This window comes from Cucurbita pepo, chromosome 8 (genome assembly GCF_057944985.1).
Source record: "Cucurbita pepo subsp. pepo isolate OVF chromosome 8, ASM5794498v1, whole genome shotgun sequence".
NCBI lineage: Eukaryota > Viridiplantae > Streptophyta > Magnoliopsida > Cucurbitales > Cucurbitaceae > Cucurbita > Cucurbita pepo.
Window position 1 is genome coordinate 8,704,022 of NC_141805.1, and position 19,547 is coordinate 8,723,568.

The window sequence follows — 19,547 nt, forward strand, 5'->3', positions numbered from 1 at the left end:
TACGTAACGAGCCAAAACGGACAATATCTAATTAGCAGTGGAGTTGGACAGTTTCAAATCGTATCAAAGTCAGACACCAGACAGTGTGCTAGCGAGGACGCTAGACCCTCAAGCGGGGGTGGATTGTGAGATCCCACATCAGTTGGAAAGGGACGAGGGTGTGAAAACCTCTCCCTAACAGACGAGTTTTAAAACTATAAACCTGATGATAATACATAACGAGTCAAAGCGGATAATAACTATCGGGAGAGAACCAAATTCTCTCAAATATCTCTTTCACTATCCAACATAAATGAGCTTAGTTTTAGAACTATTGAGCTGGCAATTTTGGACTTGTTTGCAACGACAAACTTAGCAAACTATCATGTAACCTTCAAAATAATAATTCTCATTTACCAACTATTTTTATATTTATTTCAATTACTTTATTTTGATAAACGTTCAAACGCTAAATTTATAATAGAATTTTTTTAAAGAACATTATGGAAGATTTAATCTTCGTGCAATTTATATTATATATAGAATCTATAGAGCTAACGGTTGAGCCAGGCTGACCAATCGCTTTCAAAGACTAAAACTGTACGGTGCACATGTGGTACGAAATAATAATAAAGAATTTGAACTACTCGGGTATCGAGCATTTATGCGATATCAAGTTATGATCTAAAATGGGTTTGTGATAGAAGAGGGAAATTTGTGGGTAGCATTAGTTTGAGAGGTTGGGTGTTTTGAATGCATGGAATATAGGGTGTGGGCATGTTATAAAGACATGGTGTGCAAGAAATGGTCATGTCCTATGTCAAAATATGAATAAAGCACATGAGAGGCTTGGAATCCAATGTACCCACAAATATTATTAATGGTATCTGTGACGTTTGAGTAAAGAACGAGTACATGAATGGACCGAGATTATATCTGAATGAAAGCAATTTTGATAATAGGATGACTAAGAAAAGTTTTTCAGTGATTCAATCATAGAAATTTAAAAATTAAGTGTAAGAGCGTTAAAAAAAGATAAAATAAAATAAAATAAGTTACCTCAACGAATCCGTCTCCCTAAAATACCTCAACGAACCCTCCTCAACTACAGAAGTTGTATCGGTAATTGCTTGGACTTCTAGTCAGATGACAACTTCTATTTTGACTGCCCTGAAGATTAGAAGGTATCATGTACTTCTTTCATGTTACAAGACGGTATAGTGTAGAGTTGACATAGGAGAATCTTATTCTTAAAGGAGACGTAATAGTATGGTCTCAATTCAAGGAAGCGTCTTGGCAGAGTACTACTCAAGTGTAGCCTAGTATTGAAAGCAACACGAATTCATGAAGTTGCAACAAAATGGGTAATTAATTCGCCTATATGAAAGAAAATTTATGAGACTGGTGAGGTTTGCTCTTGAGTGAGTCGAGGTAAAGACCAAGAAGGTGAAAAGATTTATAATAGGCTTAGATGACGGGGTCTGCGACGTTATTGTCCCCTTGGCACTTGTAGGTTACATTGGGACCTTAAGAGTAGCCACAATGATGGAAGAGGACTTGGTCGGAAACGACATTAGCAAAGTTTCTTAAGATATAGGTGGAGGTTTGACCCGATTACACTAAGTTCCCAACAATCGGGTAGATCATGTGCGAATTAGAGGCGTGGCCAACAGTCTAGCCACAAGACAATAGTGGAGATGACGGTGTTAAATGTGACCCTGGTAATAGTAAACCTGAACGATTTTGGTCAATAATTTTGTTAACAACGGTCACAAATCAGTTTTAAATTTAAGTATATCATTGTTGAAGCTATCCCCGAAATAATATCCACGATGAACGCGAAAAGACTGATCAAACAAGAAGTACGTGGCATATTAGCGAATGTGATAACACTAGAAGAGAAAAGATGTCGGTATCTATGGTACGTGCAGGAGACAAAGTGAGAAAAGTAAAAAGAAAAGCGTGGCCATTGGTACTAAAGAGTTCAAATCTTGGAAGACAAGGAAGGAAATGGCACAGTGACCGACCTATGTTATAGCTTTTCAGCTCAAATTTTTCTTATGCTATTCCATGCTGTCATTTTAAATATGATAGTACGGTTAGCTAGATCGCATTTATCGCTATCTATCCACATTGTTCAAACTCATTATGTTACACTCATTTCAGGAAATTTTGCACTATTTTTATGGTCAAGTATTTTTTATATAGAGACTTGAATTTTCATCTCCTAATTTTGAAGCAAAATATGCCATCGAAATAGCCTTAAGAAGATATGTTTCAAGCAGGTACAGTACCTGGCATGTACCCTCTTTTCGATTCATCATAAGAAAAACGAAAACTAAAATTTGTTTCATTTGATACCATACTTGAGCTGCGAAAAAAATAGAATATCTTTTTAAGTAAGTAATATCGCTAAGGAGGACATTCGGAATGGGTAGTTATATAGTGATAAATGTTCTTAGTGTATCCGATCAAGATTCGAATAATTCAATAGATACACTTTTAATGATGAAGCAATAAGGATATAATTGTAGAAGTTTGACAAATCCATTCCAAAATAAGATACAATCAAAATATTAATGCCTCTCATCTCCAAGTTTAAATTACAAAAGATTTAAAAGACAGCCATTAAAATTTTAAAAACTTAAATACGAAATTGCTATAAAGCAGGCAACTTAATCAAACCGTTGAAGATTCAAATTATCTCGTTATTATAGATTAATGGTTTATAAAAGTCAATATGTGGTATGAAATGTGAGTTTTATAAATCTAAGTACATAATTCGAGTTTACACAGCGACGTGCGTAATCTTGACATCTTAACTTCAGAGGTTGCAAAAAAAAAATTGTAAGCTGAACACTCTAAAAAAGGAAGCCTTGAATTATATTTATATACACTGTGAGATCCTATATCGGTTGGACATCTTAACTAAATTGTAAGCCGAACACTTTCTAAAAAAGGAAGCCTGCAATTACATTTATATACGCTATGAGATCCTATATTGGTTGGATTGGGGAACGAAACATTTTTTATAAAGGTGTGGAAACCTCTCCCTAACCGTCATGTTTTAAAAACCTTAAAGGGAAAGTAAAAGAAAGATAAACATACACCTACACACATACACAAGTTTACCAACAGAGAGGGAAAGACTAACCAGATCATAAAACACAGAGTTCATCAAGATCAACTCAATGAATCCTTGTATAATGGTCCTTTTGCAGAGAGATCCTTTCAAATGTCTTAATATAAGTTCAGTTGTCCCAAACAGAATACAAAAGGGTCCTAACAGCCTGAAACACTTGGCTAGAATCTAACAGTTCCCCATTCAAAACTCAGACATCCTCGAATGTTCTCAGACCAAACAATCAAAAGAATAGACAAGATAATATGAAATATTTTAGCTGTCAAACTACAACATTTCTAAAATTGCAAAAACGAGAGTTAAAAAGATCTATTTATTCATCTTGTAACTTGCTAGTTCAGTTGAAACAAGTTGAGGTAGAGGTATAGGAATCAATATATGAAGTATACCATCAAGAGTATATTGATTGAAAAATACTTCCTCATTCTCTTAAAAGACGACAGTCCTGTTCTTCTCGTATGGTAAGACGCGCAGTTCACAGTATGATTTAATTGCGTTTGTTAGGCATTGCTTTTCTAGGTTCTCTGACTTTTGTACAAAGCTCTGCAAATTATCTCTGTGGGAAACCCTTTCAACCTGATAATTTTGAACAGAAACATAGTTAAATTGATGAAAAGATTCTAACATGCTTTCTAGAGCTGTACAGCAGCTATATCACCATCAACTTTTGAAAAAAACATGGATATATTTTTTTTTTTAAAAAAAGCAAAGGTAAAGAGTAATTTTATAATTTATTTGGTCACTAGAAGTCAATTTTGATGGTGCGTAAATCGTATTTAAAAAGGTACGATCAAACATTAAAATGATTTTGAATGATTAAGTGCAAAGTTATCTTGAATACGACAAAAGTGATTTTAACGGTTCAAAAACACTATGAAACATGCCCTTAATAGTTCACTAGAAAAAAAAGGGTTAAGAATGACATGGTTTATAATCTCAGGAAAAAAGGGCTACTCATGGTTCACAAATAAAGACCAAGACAATAGAGAACAAGCAAATTTAGTTGCATCAAACAGCCTAAAAGATACCATCTGCTCAATGATGGGTCCAGCATCCAGTTCTTCGGTCACAAAATGGGCCGTAGCACCAATCAACTTTACGCCAGCATTAAACGCCTGTCAATGTAATATAACAAATTAAATAATCAACGACAGTTGCACAGTTATGGTAAAAGCAAAAAAGATATGTAACGGTGAAAGCCCACTGCTAGCAGATATTGTCCCGTCTGGACTTTCTCTTTCGGGCTTTCCCTTAAGAATTTTAAAATGCGTCTGCTAATGAGAGGTTTTCACACCCTTGTAAACAATGTTTCGTTCTCTTCCTCCAACCGATGTGAGATCTCACAATTCATCCCCCTTCGGGACCCAGCGTCCTCGCTGGCACTCATTTCCTTCTCCAATTGATGTGGGGCACAACGTCTTTGCTAGCACACCGCCTCGTGTCCACCCCCCTTCGGGGCTCAACCTCCTCGCTGGCACATCGCCCGGTGTCTAGCTCGATACCATTTGTAACAGCCCAAGTTCACCGCTAGCAAATATTGTCCTCTTTAGACTTTCCCTCAAGGTTTTTCAAACATGTCTGTTAGGGAGAAGTTTTCCCACCTTATAAAGAATGTTTCGTTCCCATCCCCAACCGATGTGGAATCTCACACGATAATTGGGGTGGGTTGATGGATTATGTAACTAGAAAACCAGACAATGTTCCGAACCTGTTTTGAAGGATTACTCCCTTTGAATGAAGGCAAGAGACCATGGTGGATGTTAATTATATCATTCCCATAGCTCTTCAAGAAATCACCAGATAATACCTGCAAAGAAAATTGAAAATTACCAGGATCAGATATTTAATTTCACAATCAATCACTTAAAAACACAGAAACTGCATCAGACTTCATTTGCAACATCCATTTACTTTGTTCATCTGTCTTTGTATGTATGATTTGGAACAACACAATTATCCACAAGTTTTTTTTTTTTCTAAAGAACTAAGCTGGTAAAAATGCACTAGTATTATGATCTAATTTACCTGCATGTACCTGGCAAGTACTAAAAAATCAGTATTCTTCACCAATTCCAATATCTCTCCTTCTCTCTTATTGTCATTGTATGTTTGCAAATAATGATAAGCAATACCATGCCTTTCAAGAAAGCACATCACATGGGTATTGGGGGCTCTCTCATGATTACTGAAACAAGTGGATTGAGAAGAAAGTTTATGGGCACTTCAAAACTAATTAAAATAAGTTTCAGAAAATTTACCTGACAACACAAGTTATTTCCACTGGTAGGTTCCCTCTTTGCCATTGATGAAGTAGGTCAACCAGACAATGATCCTGCAATGGGAAAAGTAATGTTAATATCAAAACAAAATAAGTTTATGACATGAAATTGAGAGGTATACATGTTTTGAAGCAAGAATCGCAATCTTATATTTGGTGTCTTGATCTGGCACCCGGACAACAGACTTCCAAGCGTTAAATAATTTTGAAATCCTAAGGAAATCTTCATCCATTTGCATCCTTGGCCACTTACGAGGATCAAAAAGGAACTGGCTGCACATAAAGCGAAAGTCAGACATGAGTTCAAGCTTGAATGTCAAGAAAAGTACAGCATAGTGCACTAGAGAAATTCAAACTACTTCCCCGAAGATATAAGGCTCAACCTAATATGCATCACAACCAGGTTGACTGGCCACAAACCAAAAATTGTACTGGTTTGTTCCTTTCTGGGATATTATTGAAGACTAGCCTGATTCAATTCATGACTTGCATTTCTAGCTTGAAATGAAGAAGTATTCTGGTTGTACGATTGTAATATTGTAGTTACTAATGCAAGTCCTCAGTAACACCCTTGAATACAAGATAAAGTTTCACTCTTGAAATTTATCGACTACTCCTGATAGAATATAAGGAATGCTTTCTGAAAGGAGGATATGACTTCTAGAAATATAAGAAAAAATCTAGTAGAAAATGAAATATGAACATGGACGTCTTTCTTGTCTGAATAGATTGACTTAAGCCTCATATGCAATTGTGTAAGTTAGATTACAAAATTGAAAGTTGGGTATACTATGGCCAAGAAATGAGTCTGCAACTTTGTCGATGACAACGCATTAACAGACACCTCCTTTTTATTTAATCGACAATGGATCATATTTTTTGTTAATTCCTCAAAGACCCCTAATCAAGTTGCAATGTCATTTAATGAGATCACCACAACATGACTAGTATAGTTACAAAAATTGCATTTTTTTGAATCTTCGAGTCCAAAGGAATAATAGGATCTATAATGTGAGGTCCCAATCGGTTTGAGAAGGGAACGAAGCATTCCTTATAAAGGTATGGAAACTTCTCCCAAGCAGACACATTTTAAAAACTATGAGACTGATGGCAATAAGTAACGGTCCAAAGCGGACAATATCTACTAGCGGTAGGTTTGAGCTGTTACAAATGGTATCAGAACCAGACACCAGACGGTGTGCCAACGAGGACGTGGTCCCCCAACGGGTGTGATTGTGAGATCACACATCAGACGGAAACGAAACATTCCTTATAAGAGTGTGGAAACCTCTCCCTAATAGATGCGTTTTAAAAATCGGGAGGCTAATGGCGATACATAACAGGTCAAAGCAAACAATATCTACTAACGATGGGCTTGGGCCGGTACAAATGGTATAAGAGCTCACGGTTAATACTCTATGTCACTTGAGTTATTTATTTATTAGCTGCCACTCTATAGCATCTACTGACTATTATTTCTAGGTGTAAACTTGTCTTTCCTATTAAGAAGTACTTTACTAATACTCTTTATCAATTGAGTGATTTATTTATTAGCTGTAGCTTGACTTTCTTTTCTTGTTTTAGCTTCATATCATCTATAAACCCCGTACTAACACAGAAAAAAAAAATGGCAGCTACACAGTACCAGCATATAAAACGACTTATTCAGAAAGCACCACAAAGCAAAAGAAGCCAAAAATTACCTTCTGTAATGGAAGACGCTCTTGTTTTCAGGTACAAAAACATCAGCATTTAGTATGTTTCCCCCTCTTGAAGCTATACACTCCGACAACTTAGCAACGATTCCCACAGCATCCTATCACAAAACCAATTCAATTTGCACCTTATACTTCCAAAACTGTACACTCCCACGAACAACAATATAAGTCTCAACAAGAAATTTGCGCCTTATCTTTATACCCCAACTTGGAAATATCAAAGCATATAAGAACAGAGCATAGAGTTGTTGAAGCAGTCTAATTCAATCAGCAACCGAACCAAAAATGTAATGAAAATTACCGCTACAGCAGAACTTACAGGACAATGGAAGACATGGATTCCATGAACAAAAGAGGAAGAGGTCGGGGAGTCCAACGACTCACAAGGAGAATTCAAAGAATACAAGGCCCTGTTACCAAACCCAACAACTCGAGGAAAGCTCGACGAAACTCTCCGAATGAGGGCCATATCTCTTCCGAGCTCCACAAGGCTCACAACTCATGTCCAACAAACGAATCCGCTGCAATAACACAGCAAACGAAATCAAATTTTGGGGATTCGAAAAGAAGCACGAACAAACTCCACAGAAACGAACAGTACCAGAGGACTGAAATCGAGAAATGCTATCTCCCTCCATTCAACGATGAAAAATCCGAGCCCCTTTGATATCAATCGCTGCTCTACTTCGAGAAGAACCAGGCCTTAGCCTCAATCAAATCGACGCCAATGCCACAGAGAAATTGAAGCAAAAGAGCATATATTCTTCACGATCACTTTAATTCGCATATATTCTTTCCCAAAATATTCAAATCTCATGAAATATAATACTTCCATGAATAAAAATATTGAACTCATCAATTACTAAAATTGTAAATTTTTAGAGATATTTAAAAAAGAAAATTAAACAAATATAATATTATTTTTTTAAATTATACTTTTAAATACATATTTTTGACATTTATTAATACATAAATGATAAAAAAAAATATATCCTACTAATTCTAATAATATTATTAAAAATTTATTGTTTTCTAGAATAGACCATAAAATATATAAATACAATGTTTTTTTTTTTTGACACGTGTGAAATAAAATAGTATAATTGTTTTTTAATTCGATTGAAAAACTAAACCATCATAATTATATATTATCTATTAAATAAATATTATATATTATAAAAATTTAAGAATCTTTTATATATATATATATAATAAATATAGTGAGGAAGTGAAACAAAAGGATAGAAAGGTATTAATGAGTCTTTTCCTTAAAGATTTTTAAAATTGAATTTATTTTATTCTTTGGCATATATTCTTCAATAAAAAGATTAAATTAGTCCATTACTCACAATAATTTTTTAAAAGGTCGTAAAGTTAAAAGGTCGTAAAGTTATAGATCTAAAATAAGCCTCGCTTACTAGTATCTAAGCAATTCTTTATGTTGCTTTTACAGAACTTCCCTCCTGTATCTTCCTGTTGCTTTTACAGTCTTCCTGTTGTTTTTACAGAACTTCCCTCCTGTATCTTCGCTGAACAATTCTTCCTGTTGCTTTTACAGAACTTCCCTCCTGTATCTTTCTGTTGCTTTTACAGAACTTCCCTCCTGTATCTTCCTGTTGCTTTTACAGAACTTCCCTCATGTATCTTCCTGTTGCTTTTACAGAACTTAACTTCCCTCTTGTATCTTCCTGTTGCTTTTACAGAACTTCCCTCCTGTATCTTCCTGTTGCTTTTACAGAACTTCCCTTAGAACTTCCCTCCTGTATCTTCCTGTTGCTTTTACAGAACTCTTCCTGTTGTTTTTACAGAACTTCCAGAACTTCCCTTAGAACTTCCCTCCTGTATCTTCCTGTTGCTTTTACAGAACTTCAGAACTTCTGTATCTTCCTATTGCTTTTACAGAACTTCCCTCCTGTATTTCCTGTTACTTTTACAGAACTTCCCTCTTCCAACTTCCCTCCTGCCCTCCTGTCTCTTGTTGCTTTTACAGAACTTCAGAACTTCTGTATCTTCCTATTGCTTTTACAGAACTTCCCTCCTGTATTTCCTGTTACTTTTACAGAACTTCCCTCTTCCAACTTCCCTCCTGTATTTCCTGTTACTTTTACACCCGTTACTTTTACAGAACTTCCCTCTTCCCTCTTGTATTTCCTGTTACCTTTCCTGTTACTTTTACAGAACTTCCCTCTTCCCTGTTACTTTTACAGAACTTCCCTCTTCCAACTTCCCTCCTGTATTTCCTGTTACTTTTACACCCGTTACTTTTACAGAACTTCCCTCTTCCCTCTTGTATTTCCTGTTACCTGTATTTCCTGTTACTTTTACAGAACTTCCCTCTTCCCTCTTGTATTTCCTGGTATTTCCTGTTACTTTTACAGAACTTCCCTCTTCCCTCTTGTATTTCCTGGTATTTCCTGTTACTTTTACAGAACTTCCCTCTTCCCTCTTGTATTTCCTGTTACTTTTACAGAACTTCTCTCCTGTATCAGCCTTCCCTCTTCCCTCTTGTTACTTTTACAGAACTTCCCTCTTCCCTCTTGTATTTCCTGGTATTTCCTGTTACTTTTACAGAACTTCCCTCTTCCCTCTTGTATTTCCTGTTACTTTTACAGAACTTCTCTCCTGTATCAGCCTTCCCTCTTCCCTCTTGTATTTCCTGGTATTTCCTGTTACTTTTACAGAACTTCCCTCTTCCCTCTTGTATTTCCTGTTACTTTTACAGAACTTCTCTCCTGTATCAGCCTTCCCTCTTCCCTGTATCAGCCTTCCCTCTTCCCTCTTGTATTTCCTGTTACTTTTACAGAACTTCCCTCTTCCCTCTTGTATTTCCTGTTACTTTTACAGAACTTCTCTCCTGTATCAGCAGCGCACTCTTTTGCCATAGTTACGTTTTCCTACTCCACAATTTTTTTCAGCATGATTTGTCTACACTCACATAAACAAACTTAATACCAATAGCAAGAATATCACAAATGAGGGCACATCAAAGTAAATGATACCAAAAAATGGTTGGAAAATGAACAAAATGAAAAAGACAATGAGAGCAAGAATCAACATGTTAAAGAAATAGGAAGGGCAAGCTAATTTATTCGAAAGAAAATTTGAAAGTTGCAGATTCCATAATGAGTTTTATTCGAGTCATTTACTCGAAAGAAAATTCGAAAACGCCCCTTAAACAAGGCCTTGGCTAATTTATTTATAAAGGAAGACAAACAAATTTCTCGTGATATAAAGATTCCTCAGAACCCAAATAGAGAACGAAAATTTCATTCGTATATTTATGACAAGCAAATACAGAAGAAGCTCGAGCACAACGCACAAGCCTCTATTACAGTTAGCATCCCCACTAGATACCACAAACAATGCAATCTCATTCATACATATGCTGCTTGTACTTCCACTTCAATCCCATTTGGATTTTCCAGCTGAATCTCCTGACCTTACCCTACGTGGGCGTCGGCCGCTGCATTCTTGGGTGCCGCAATTCTTCGTGGCTCCCTCAAACTACTACCTGTGTTTGCTGTAGCTACTCCGCTCACGATCGCGATCGCGATCCCGCTCTCTTGTTGAGCCTCTAGGATGTCTAGATTCCTCCTGATCCCAGTCCGATGGTGGAGGAGGTGATGGCTCGTACCTAGATGGTTTTCTCTTGAAATGCCTATCTTCGTCGCTTGACTCACAATCAAGCGAAGTAGCACTACTCCTCCCACGACTGCTCATCCCTGCTGTGACTGTTTTCGCCTTGTAGTCATCGTAGTAACCATTGGATGATGTCTTGTGGTGTGTTGCTGAAGCACCAGTGTCACTTGGTGGTGCTTCCTTTGAAGAGTGCAATTTCCGTTTCTTCGCCATCTCTTCCTCAGCTGGGAAGCTAATTCTAGAGAACACGCTCATCTTTTGCTTGCGATCAGCAGCTGCACTGGCCGCAGACTTAGCAGAAGCTTCGGAGGCTGCTCGGGACTCTGAATGTTGACGATGATGGCGGTGGTGGCCATGGTCATAAGGATCAGAATTGTCATCCTTGTCAACATCATGATCATGGTGCTCAGATTTTCTTTTGCGTGGTGGCAAGCAAGGCGGCCCAGCATTCCTCGCAATGTCAGGGGAGCTCTCAGGTTGGCGACGGTTCTGGTTGTGTTCACCAGTTGACGTTTGGGGTACAAACTTCTGCACATAATAAGAAAAGAGTCGGACAATCTATTTTGACGGAGGATTCAAATTTGTGTATGTCATCTCAATAAAGAAAATAAAATGATTAAAATAAATCATACAATAATAAAACACTGTTAAAAAGAGGCAAGCTATCTCAGATTCTAAGAAAGATGAAAATCATGCTCTCAGACAGAGAAGATCCAATGACATAATCCAATCAGGGAAATGAGGGGAAGGACTTGAAAGAAATTCAAGGAAAATAGTAGAACCAATATTAACAGAAACACCTATACTATTAGCAGAAGCACCGATATTCATGTTCTCGAGTCAAGCTTGCGCACATCTCAACAAATCAGGACAACCATCTTAATCCTCTATATTTGATTGCAAGGAAACTCGTAGGATATTAAAATCTTAAGGGTAGGTAACCATCATGGATTGAACTCATTTTCTCCAAGCTATTTATTATGTCCATAGTCCTTGTCCAAGGTGTGCATACCCAGAGTACATCAGATATCGATATAGAACAGTTGGTACAAAACAGAGCTCCAAAGTAAATTTAAGAAAAAAATTAGATAAGAACCAGTTTCATTGATGAACAAAATTTACAAGAAGAGAGGGAGAAAGAAATCTCCAAACAAAAAGAGTGACAATAGAGCTCAAAAGTAAAGAAAAACTACAGAGGAAAAAGAGAATTCAGTTTACACCAAAAAGAGTAACAAAATTTACCAATAAGAGAATTCACTTTTTCCTTGGACTCAAAAGTTCTATGGTTCTTTCCAATCCAAACCAAAAACAAGAATGCCCAAACAAGATTCTGCCGCAGGATTTATCAATGTGGTAACTCTTTGCCATTGTTTATCTTACAGGTAAAAAGGAGGAAGAATTTCATGCAGCAAACTTGTCTTTTCCTCTGGCAACTTACTATTTTCTGACCAAATTGGTGCCACAAAGAATTCATAACAGAACTAGAAGTGCTATAGAGTTATGAACATGACATACAGATTTTTGTTTCACTGAAGAGACATCGCCACTGCTACTCACTTCCCTTCCAAACTCCCGATCTTTCGGAGGCTCCCGCTCCCTACCACAAGATGTTTCACAAAAAATTTAGTAAATAAATTAATATTAAAAGTAAAAAATAAAAATAAACCCGATATGTTGCATAATATTAACAACTTCATGTATGGACAAAGCTAATCTAAGAACAAAAGGCTGAAGTCTATTCCCCTCCCCCCTACCCACCCCGACTAAATTTCTTTAAAAAACAAAAATGGGTTATGCAAAGATCTTTAACAGGTGAAGGTTTCACTCGGGATCAAATTTTCTATCCGATTGTTTGGAACCAAAGATTTTTGTTTGTCCACTCTCATCAGATATGCAAGCCAATTAGAGATTTCTTTTTATCCAATTTTGTTTGGCTTTTTAGGACAAATCTCTACCTAAGAGTTCCCCATCTCACCAGTGTGAAAATCATTCGTACCACCTCCTTTGTTTCTTATTTTCAAATAAAGTATTAGTTCATATTCTAGAGTGCGGTCAACTGCGAATAAATTTCATCACTAGAGATTCATTGATAAGGGAACGTAACAACTTCAGTAATTAAACCTATTAATATATTTGAAACCAACAACAGGAAATTAAAATTCTTTTGAAAAAAATAAAAGGCTAGATGAACAGGAGCCATTATAAAGTTTCATATTACCTTTCAACCCGCCTCTCATTTTCATGCTTCCTCCTCATGCTAGCTTTCCGAGCCTCAAATTCCTCACGGCTCATTGCAGGAGGTGCAATATTCATACCCATACTAAAGTCCGCAAGATCCCTAAATGTGTACAAAGTCAAAATCTCTTCAGTAATGATATGACAATGTGAAATTTCAACAGCATTTATTTAATAAAGTAGCACAAATATATAGAATAGATTGGATAATATGATAATACACAATCAGTCACAAGCTCAGAAAAACACAAAGTAGATTTCATTAGCAACGGCACAGGAATTGCACATCAAGCCAAACACAACAAATGGGAAGCAGTTGATTTAAGTAGATAAGTAGATAAAAAGAGAGGAAACATTAGTATATATTGTAATTGAAAGGTAAGATATACATCAGCAAAATAGTTTCGAATAGTTTCTAATATGTATCAGGAAAGAAGTGAGTAGCCACAGAGGCTCTAGCCAAAAAGCAGTAATACAATTCACGTAGATTGTAGTCAAGAAGATTTGGTTCATGAATACCTTAGGTACATTCCCCACTTCGATTCATGAATCTATAGGATTCATTTGGTTCATATCCCATATTGGTACATTCTCTCATATTGGTAAATGAATCATCTTGATTCATGTATGAGCATTAGTGTTGCATTGATTCATGTATAAGAATTAGTGTTGCTATGCTTATATTTAAAAGTTTGTCTAGCATTGTTTTGAGATGTGGAGTCATTGCCGTTTTGTATTTGCCTAGAGGCAATTGAGAGGAACTTACGAGACTTTGTAGTGTGAGAGTGTGAGAGTGTGAGAGATACACTTCGTAAACACTTTGATTATAGTAATTGACTTCCACTAGTGGATGTAGGGGAATTTTTTCTCTTTGAACCACGTAAATCTTTGAGTCTCTTTGTTTAATTTATATTTATGGGTGTATGAGTACGATCAATCTTGTTTCCGCTTCTGCTATAACAATTGGTATCAGAGCATTTTGGTTGCGGCATTAAGGTACAACATGGAAATGCCTTTGAAAGAGGTGGTTTCAAGGAAATAAATTTTCTTCCTAACATTTCAAGGGAGGGGGAGGGAGAAGGGACTCTTCAAGACATTTCAACGTTCAAAAAGGTTTTTGATATGTAGCTAGCAATAAATAAAATTGAAAAGTACCTTTCTAATTAGTCAAATCGCAAAAGAAACTTTAGAATACTAAAAAAAATCCAAAAACTAAAAGAACATCCGTAAAACACCAGAGGGATTCTGCTACTACAAATACCACACAAGACTTTTGTCATTCCTTAAAAAATTCAGCAAACGTTGCATTTCATATTCTTAACAAAATTATAAATAAATAAAAATCGGCCATTTCATATATAAAGTATGAGGACATACCTCTGAGGTGGAGCAACAGGAAACATGTAACTTTGCATGCCATATGGGTCCTGAGGCATGACAGGTCCAAATGGCATGTCCATGGGACCCATCCCATAACCACCCATGTAGGGCATTGGAGCAGCATATGAAGGCATATATCCATCAAATCCAGGTTGCATGCCAGTCCAATATGGATTATATGGGGTTGGGCCACCCATGGGCATCATATAATTTTCCGTTGCAAGATCTTGCGAAGTTTTCCATTGAAAGTCTGCAAGAACATTCAAAAATAACATCACAGAAATCAGAGCAAACTTAACTAAGTTCTTAATAAAAAAAAGAATTAAATGCCAAAACTGTAGAGACAATAGGGTAAAAACATCATGGAACAGATTCGAGTACCATTTGTAGGCATGCGAACTTTCTTCTTCTTCTTTTTCTTTACTGCATCAAAAAAGAGAAGGTAATAAGTTCCAATCCAAATTATAATAACACTAAAATATTTTTAAAAAAATTTAAAATATTAAAAGAGAGAGAACATCAACATGGTGTGTGCCACAAAATTCATTTTCCAAATTGCCAAAGAGTGCTGCTATATGGAAACTTATCTTTCAATTATAATCGAACATAGCAAACAAACACAATTCAAACACTCGCTCTATTCCTCATAAATATTACCTGCCTCACTAGCAGCAGCCATCTTCTGCTGCACTTCTTCATCAACTATTAAAGCGCTCCCTTGTGAAGCTTGTTCCTTCACGCTCATTGACTCGTGTGTAGCTTCAGACTCGTCAACTACTTTTGTGGCCTTCACTTTCTCTGCGGTTGGAGGTCCAGAGGTAATAGCCTTTTCCTCCTCTACCTCCTTGGTCTTTGTAGTCTGTTCGTTGACTGACAGTATAATTTTGTCTCCCTTCGAAGCAGCAGATAAGGTAGGGGAAGGAACCTTTGGCTGTGCAATGCGAGCAGATTCCATATCTAAACATGAATTATCAATCGGTATAAGTCATAATACGGGAAGGAAACACCACTGTCTAAATGAAAGACCAAAACTATAAAATGGGTGAATTATCATACCTTGCACCTGAAAGGTGCTACCAGCATTATCAGCACTACTATTACCACCAGACTCCAGAATACGATTAATTGTATCCCTGAGTGTCTTATTTGGCAAGAGATCATCTGCAAGAACGTTGGTTGCTCCACATACACATGCTGACTTAGAGATAATGTGGTCCCTAATACCTGTGACAAATTGTTTAACACATTCAAAAAATCTAACATTTGGTATGTGCATGACTTGAGAGGCTTGCATAATGTGTACAGAACTCAAAGTAATTAACAGGATCAAGCACAACAGAATTCAGGTAACTAATACATGAAATAAGTGGAGTACTAAAACTACAAGATGATAATAAGAACCACATGGTAGTAAAAGTTATAAAATGGTGATCTTACATTTATCACAAAAGCTCTTAAAGCAACACTTGCTTGTTAAAACAGCATCTTTCATAACCTCCTTGCACAGAGGGCAGTGAAGCTCAGGGGGAAAATCACCAACTGAACGAGTGGAAGGAAATCCTTCAATCTCCTTCTCAAAAGCAGCCCTGTTTCAGTTCAGACATACTGAGTGAATGGCTAGAATCGGCCAAATCAACAATGAAACAGAAGCACGCAGAAAAGTAGATCTTACTCATTCGGCCTCAAGACAGCTACAGCACCACTTGGCAATGCATATGAGCCATCAGGTGTGGCCATCAGCATAGACTTTGGAATCCCAGTGGGAGGCTTAACTCTTTTTATGTCATAATTTGGGTCTCCATTTGTGGGGCAGTGTTGAATAAAGTGCCCTGGACGTACAAGTTAATGCACAATCAGATCCCCGCAAACAAAAGGAAAATGAAATAAGGAAAATACCTAAAACAATCAATGCCTTAATTAAGATGATTTTGGTGCATAACAACAGAAAAAATATGAACGCACCAGGAATTTTACATCTATGACACACGTATCCCTGTGGAGGTGTCTTCCTTTCAAAGCCTGCACAACCTCAACAAATGATACTGAGATTAGATTTAAGAGATTTTTTTTTCCCCCATTTTGAGGTTTAAGAAGATGGCAACGATATAGGCACTAGCCATGACATGAATCATCTAATAAATTATAAATTGGTCAGGGACAAGTCCATACCAAAACCACGTCCTCCCATTCTTCCACCAGCACCCCTCCCAAAACCCCTACCAGGACCAAAGCCATCAGAACCTTGACTGCAATTCATCAAGGCACGTTGGTAATCAGAATCTATCATAACTAAATACATCACTACTGACAATTGTAAAAATAGTACAATCTAACTCACTGTTGCCAATCTAAGGCTGGGGTATCAATTAAGGCCTTAATCTTGCTGTCTTCTTCAGCTTTATTTGTAGGAGGTGCATCTGGAATTGGATTACTTGGCTGAACAGGATGCATTTCAGGAATTGCATACAGATCATTACCAAATTCATCCCACTCAGAATCTTCAGGCTGTAACATCAAAAGACATGTCAGTAAAGAGAGAGAACTGAATAAAGAAAATTTCATAATATGAAGACTAAGGCTCACAAATCTCAGGGCGGATGATGAATCTGCAACTAGAACAGTTGACTTTTCTTGTTCAGTCTCTTCAATTTCATTTTCCACTTTTGGCCTGCAAGATCAGAAACGGGCTGATTGTGTCAAATCTTCAAAATTTTGCTCCAAAAGAAACTGACTAGGCATTTGCATTTCCAAGCTCAGCAGTTTCGTTTGTTTTTAGGCTTCAGTTTACAAGATACATGGAAGGCACCGACTCAGTGCCACTAACTCATGTAACACAATGAACATCTTATCTTTCTTGGAAGAAAGATAGGATGTCAATTTAAGCAGATGATAGGAGATAATTCAGAAAAAATCAAACACACATAACACCAACTCAATACAAAAACCATTTGATTAAAGGTTAAGATCGTACTCTTGTTTTGTAACAATGGGTAACCGAGGTCTTCCAGGAACACGACGAATTAAAACTGATGTATTCTTTGGGATCAACATTGCTTCATCGAGATATTCTGAAAATTTGAAAGGAGATAATAGAATCTATAAAACACTAATAAGATATCAATCCAAAAACCAGACTTAGAATATGTGATTATCCATCGATGGTCATAAAAGCCCCATTATTAATCTTCCAGATTCATGCAAGCAATCTGGTACAATCAATCAGTGTTAAACTGACTATTATAATTAGACTAAATCCCAGCCAAATTCAACAGTTCTTTGTTTAATAAAAGTCAAATTCACTTCCGCATTTATGCAAGTTAGTGACCTCAAACCAAGAATGTTAAGACTATAGAAACCAAGATATATCTCCCAAAAGATTAGAGGAGATAACTAGTGATCGCATGTAAAACTCATCTAAAGCCCGCAACCCATAATCGTTTCAAATGTTTCTAAGAAAATTAGCTAAATTCAATTAGAACAAAAACCCACCTTCATTAGTCTGGGCGTTGGTGACCACAAGGTCAAAATCAGTGCCCCTTCCCAAGTGCTTCGATTCGAAAATTTTTTCTTTCAAAATACCAACTGAGATGAAAGGACCGTCCAAAGCAATTGAATCATAATCTCTTGCACTCTTAAATTTATAATACACCGCCATAGTACTTTTTTTTTTCAAAAATAATATGTAAAAGCCAGATGAACAAGCAAGGAATATATGGAAATGGGAAAAGAAAAAATTCGAAGGCCTTCAGAAAAAGGGGCCCTATATTTAACTCGAAGAAATGAAATAATACAAACTATCAAACACTTTTCCCTTCAACAAAACCGGGATGGAACAAATCGAACTGCCGAAAAGAGGGCTTCTACGAACTTCGTTCGCTGAAAATTCCCGTTATTCTCGTCCAACAAAAGTACAATATGTCTCAATGGATTCGGTCGAAACCCCGAGGACAATAAGAACCTCCTCTCAAATTCAATGGAGTTCTGTAGATCGCCGTGGCAGAAGTAGTGATCCTCTTTATCGAAGAGGCCGTCGAGATACAATTAACTCAAAAGGGAGATAAACAAAACCCTTAAAGCTCCCAAAGCAACAAGCAAGCACCAAGAGTCTTCAGCCCGATCATTAAAAAAATTCAACAGAATCAGAAATCTAATCTTCTCAAATCTACCCAACAGAAGAACAGCAGCAGCGAGAGATCAGATCCTCAAATCAACACCAGTCGTCAAGCAGCAATCGAAATCCAGGAAACCCAGTGGCGGGAGATGAAAATTAGCAAAGATCAGTCGGATTGTTCAACAGCGCGGCGATGAAATCACAAACAGGAAGAGAAATCAGTGAAGTCCAAGGGGAAAATTGGCGCCAGAAAAGAAAAGGAGGGTTTGGGAGTAGCGTTAGGGTTAGGAAATTTGGGAATTGGAAAAAGAAAAGGCATCGAATTTTGAGAGAGCTTGAAGAGATTGAGACTACGAGAACGAAGGGCCCCCATTTACTTATCAATTTCGGGTTTTTTTTCTTCTTCCTATAAAGCCGCCGAGTTTTCCTTTTTCCTTTCTTTTAAACCGCCGAGTTTTTACGCCGCGTTCTTTTTAACTGCCGCGGAAAATAGTTCAAGCTTGGAATTATTACTGTTTTTTTATTTGAATTTATGAGGTCGACCCTAATTATCTCGGGTAAGATATATGGATTTTTATCAATTTAAATTTTACCAAATATTTTTTTTTACTATTGCACCAAAAATGTTACGATTACCCATTTCTCACCGTAATATTTAGATAATATATTATTTATGGAATATATCTTAAAAAAATTTATATTTTATTTTATTCTCAATGTTTGTTTATAGGTATTAGTTGCTAACTTGTATCGTATTTGACAGATATGAATATCAATGAAAATATACCTTCTTCGATTCCAATTCTCTTTCTATTTCTCATTCTTAACATCAACGAATGTTGATATTTTAGTTGTTTTTAGTTTTATAATAATGTTAAACTACGTTAATATGTTACCATTTTCGCTCCGGGTCCTTGATTGATTTTTTTTTTTTTTTTTTTGAATAATTATAGATTGATTTATGAACTTTTAATTATCTTTCATTAAAGATGGTATCTGAATAATTATAAATTGTGGATAAATAATTTTTTTTAATAATCCGACAACTCAACCCGAAAATAGAGG

The 19,547-nt window shown here is 36.5% G+C and overlaps 2 protein-coding genes across 3 annotated transcripts; both read right to left on the bottom strand.

The window, feature by feature from the left end:
- Positions 1 to 3,420: 3,420 nt before the first annotated feature.
- On the bottom strand, positions 3,421 to 7,887 carry LOC111799829 (formyltetrahydrofolate deformylase 1, mitochondrial). Its single transcript, XM_023683306.2, has 9 exons — positions 7,719 to 7,887; positions 7,437 to 7,638; positions 7,103 to 7,215; positions 5,522 to 5,672; positions 5,380 to 5,453; positions 5,147 to 5,306; positions 4,830 to 4,928; positions 4,150 to 4,236; positions 3,421 to 3,697 (listed from the first exon to the last, which is right to left on the bottom strand). Exons 2-9 carry the CDS (start codon positions 7,584 to 7,586, stop codon positions 3,551 to 3,553), a joined length of 981 nt encoding a protein of 326 aa, XP_023539074.1. The 5' UTR covers positions 7,587 to 7,638; positions 7,719 to 7,887; the 3' UTR covers positions 3,421 to 3,550.
- A 2,387-nt stretch (positions 7,888 to 10,274) lies between these two features.
- LOC111799830 (DWNN domain, a CCHC-type zinc finger) lies at positions 10,275 to 18,873 on the bottom strand. 2 transcript variants are annotated; one of them, XM_087126273.1, is made up of 15 exons: positions 17,861 to 18,873; positions 17,343 to 17,439; positions 16,955 to 17,039; positions 16,710 to 16,876; positions 16,541 to 16,617; positions 16,334 to 16,390; positions 16,044 to 16,200; positions 15,809 to 15,957; positions 15,428 to 15,595; positions 15,029 to 15,328; positions 14,753 to 14,794; positions 14,369 to 14,621; positions 12,975 to 13,094; positions 12,272 to 12,353; positions 10,275 to 11,281 (listed from the first exon to the last, which is right to left on the bottom strand). In XM_087126273.1, the coding sequence occupies exons 1-15, from the start codon at positions 18,024 to 18,026 to the stop codon at positions 10,625 to 10,627; spliced, it is 2,577 nt and encodes an 858-aa protein (XP_086982399.1). In that variant the 5' UTR covers positions 18,027 to 18,873; the 3' UTR covers positions 10,275 to 10,624. The 2 variants fall into 2 exon arrangements, with proteins under 2 accessions (XP_086982399.1, XP_023539076.2); XM_023683308.2 differs by having other exon boundaries at positions 10,275 to 11,284.
- Positions 18,874 to 19,547: the final 674 nt, after the last annotated feature.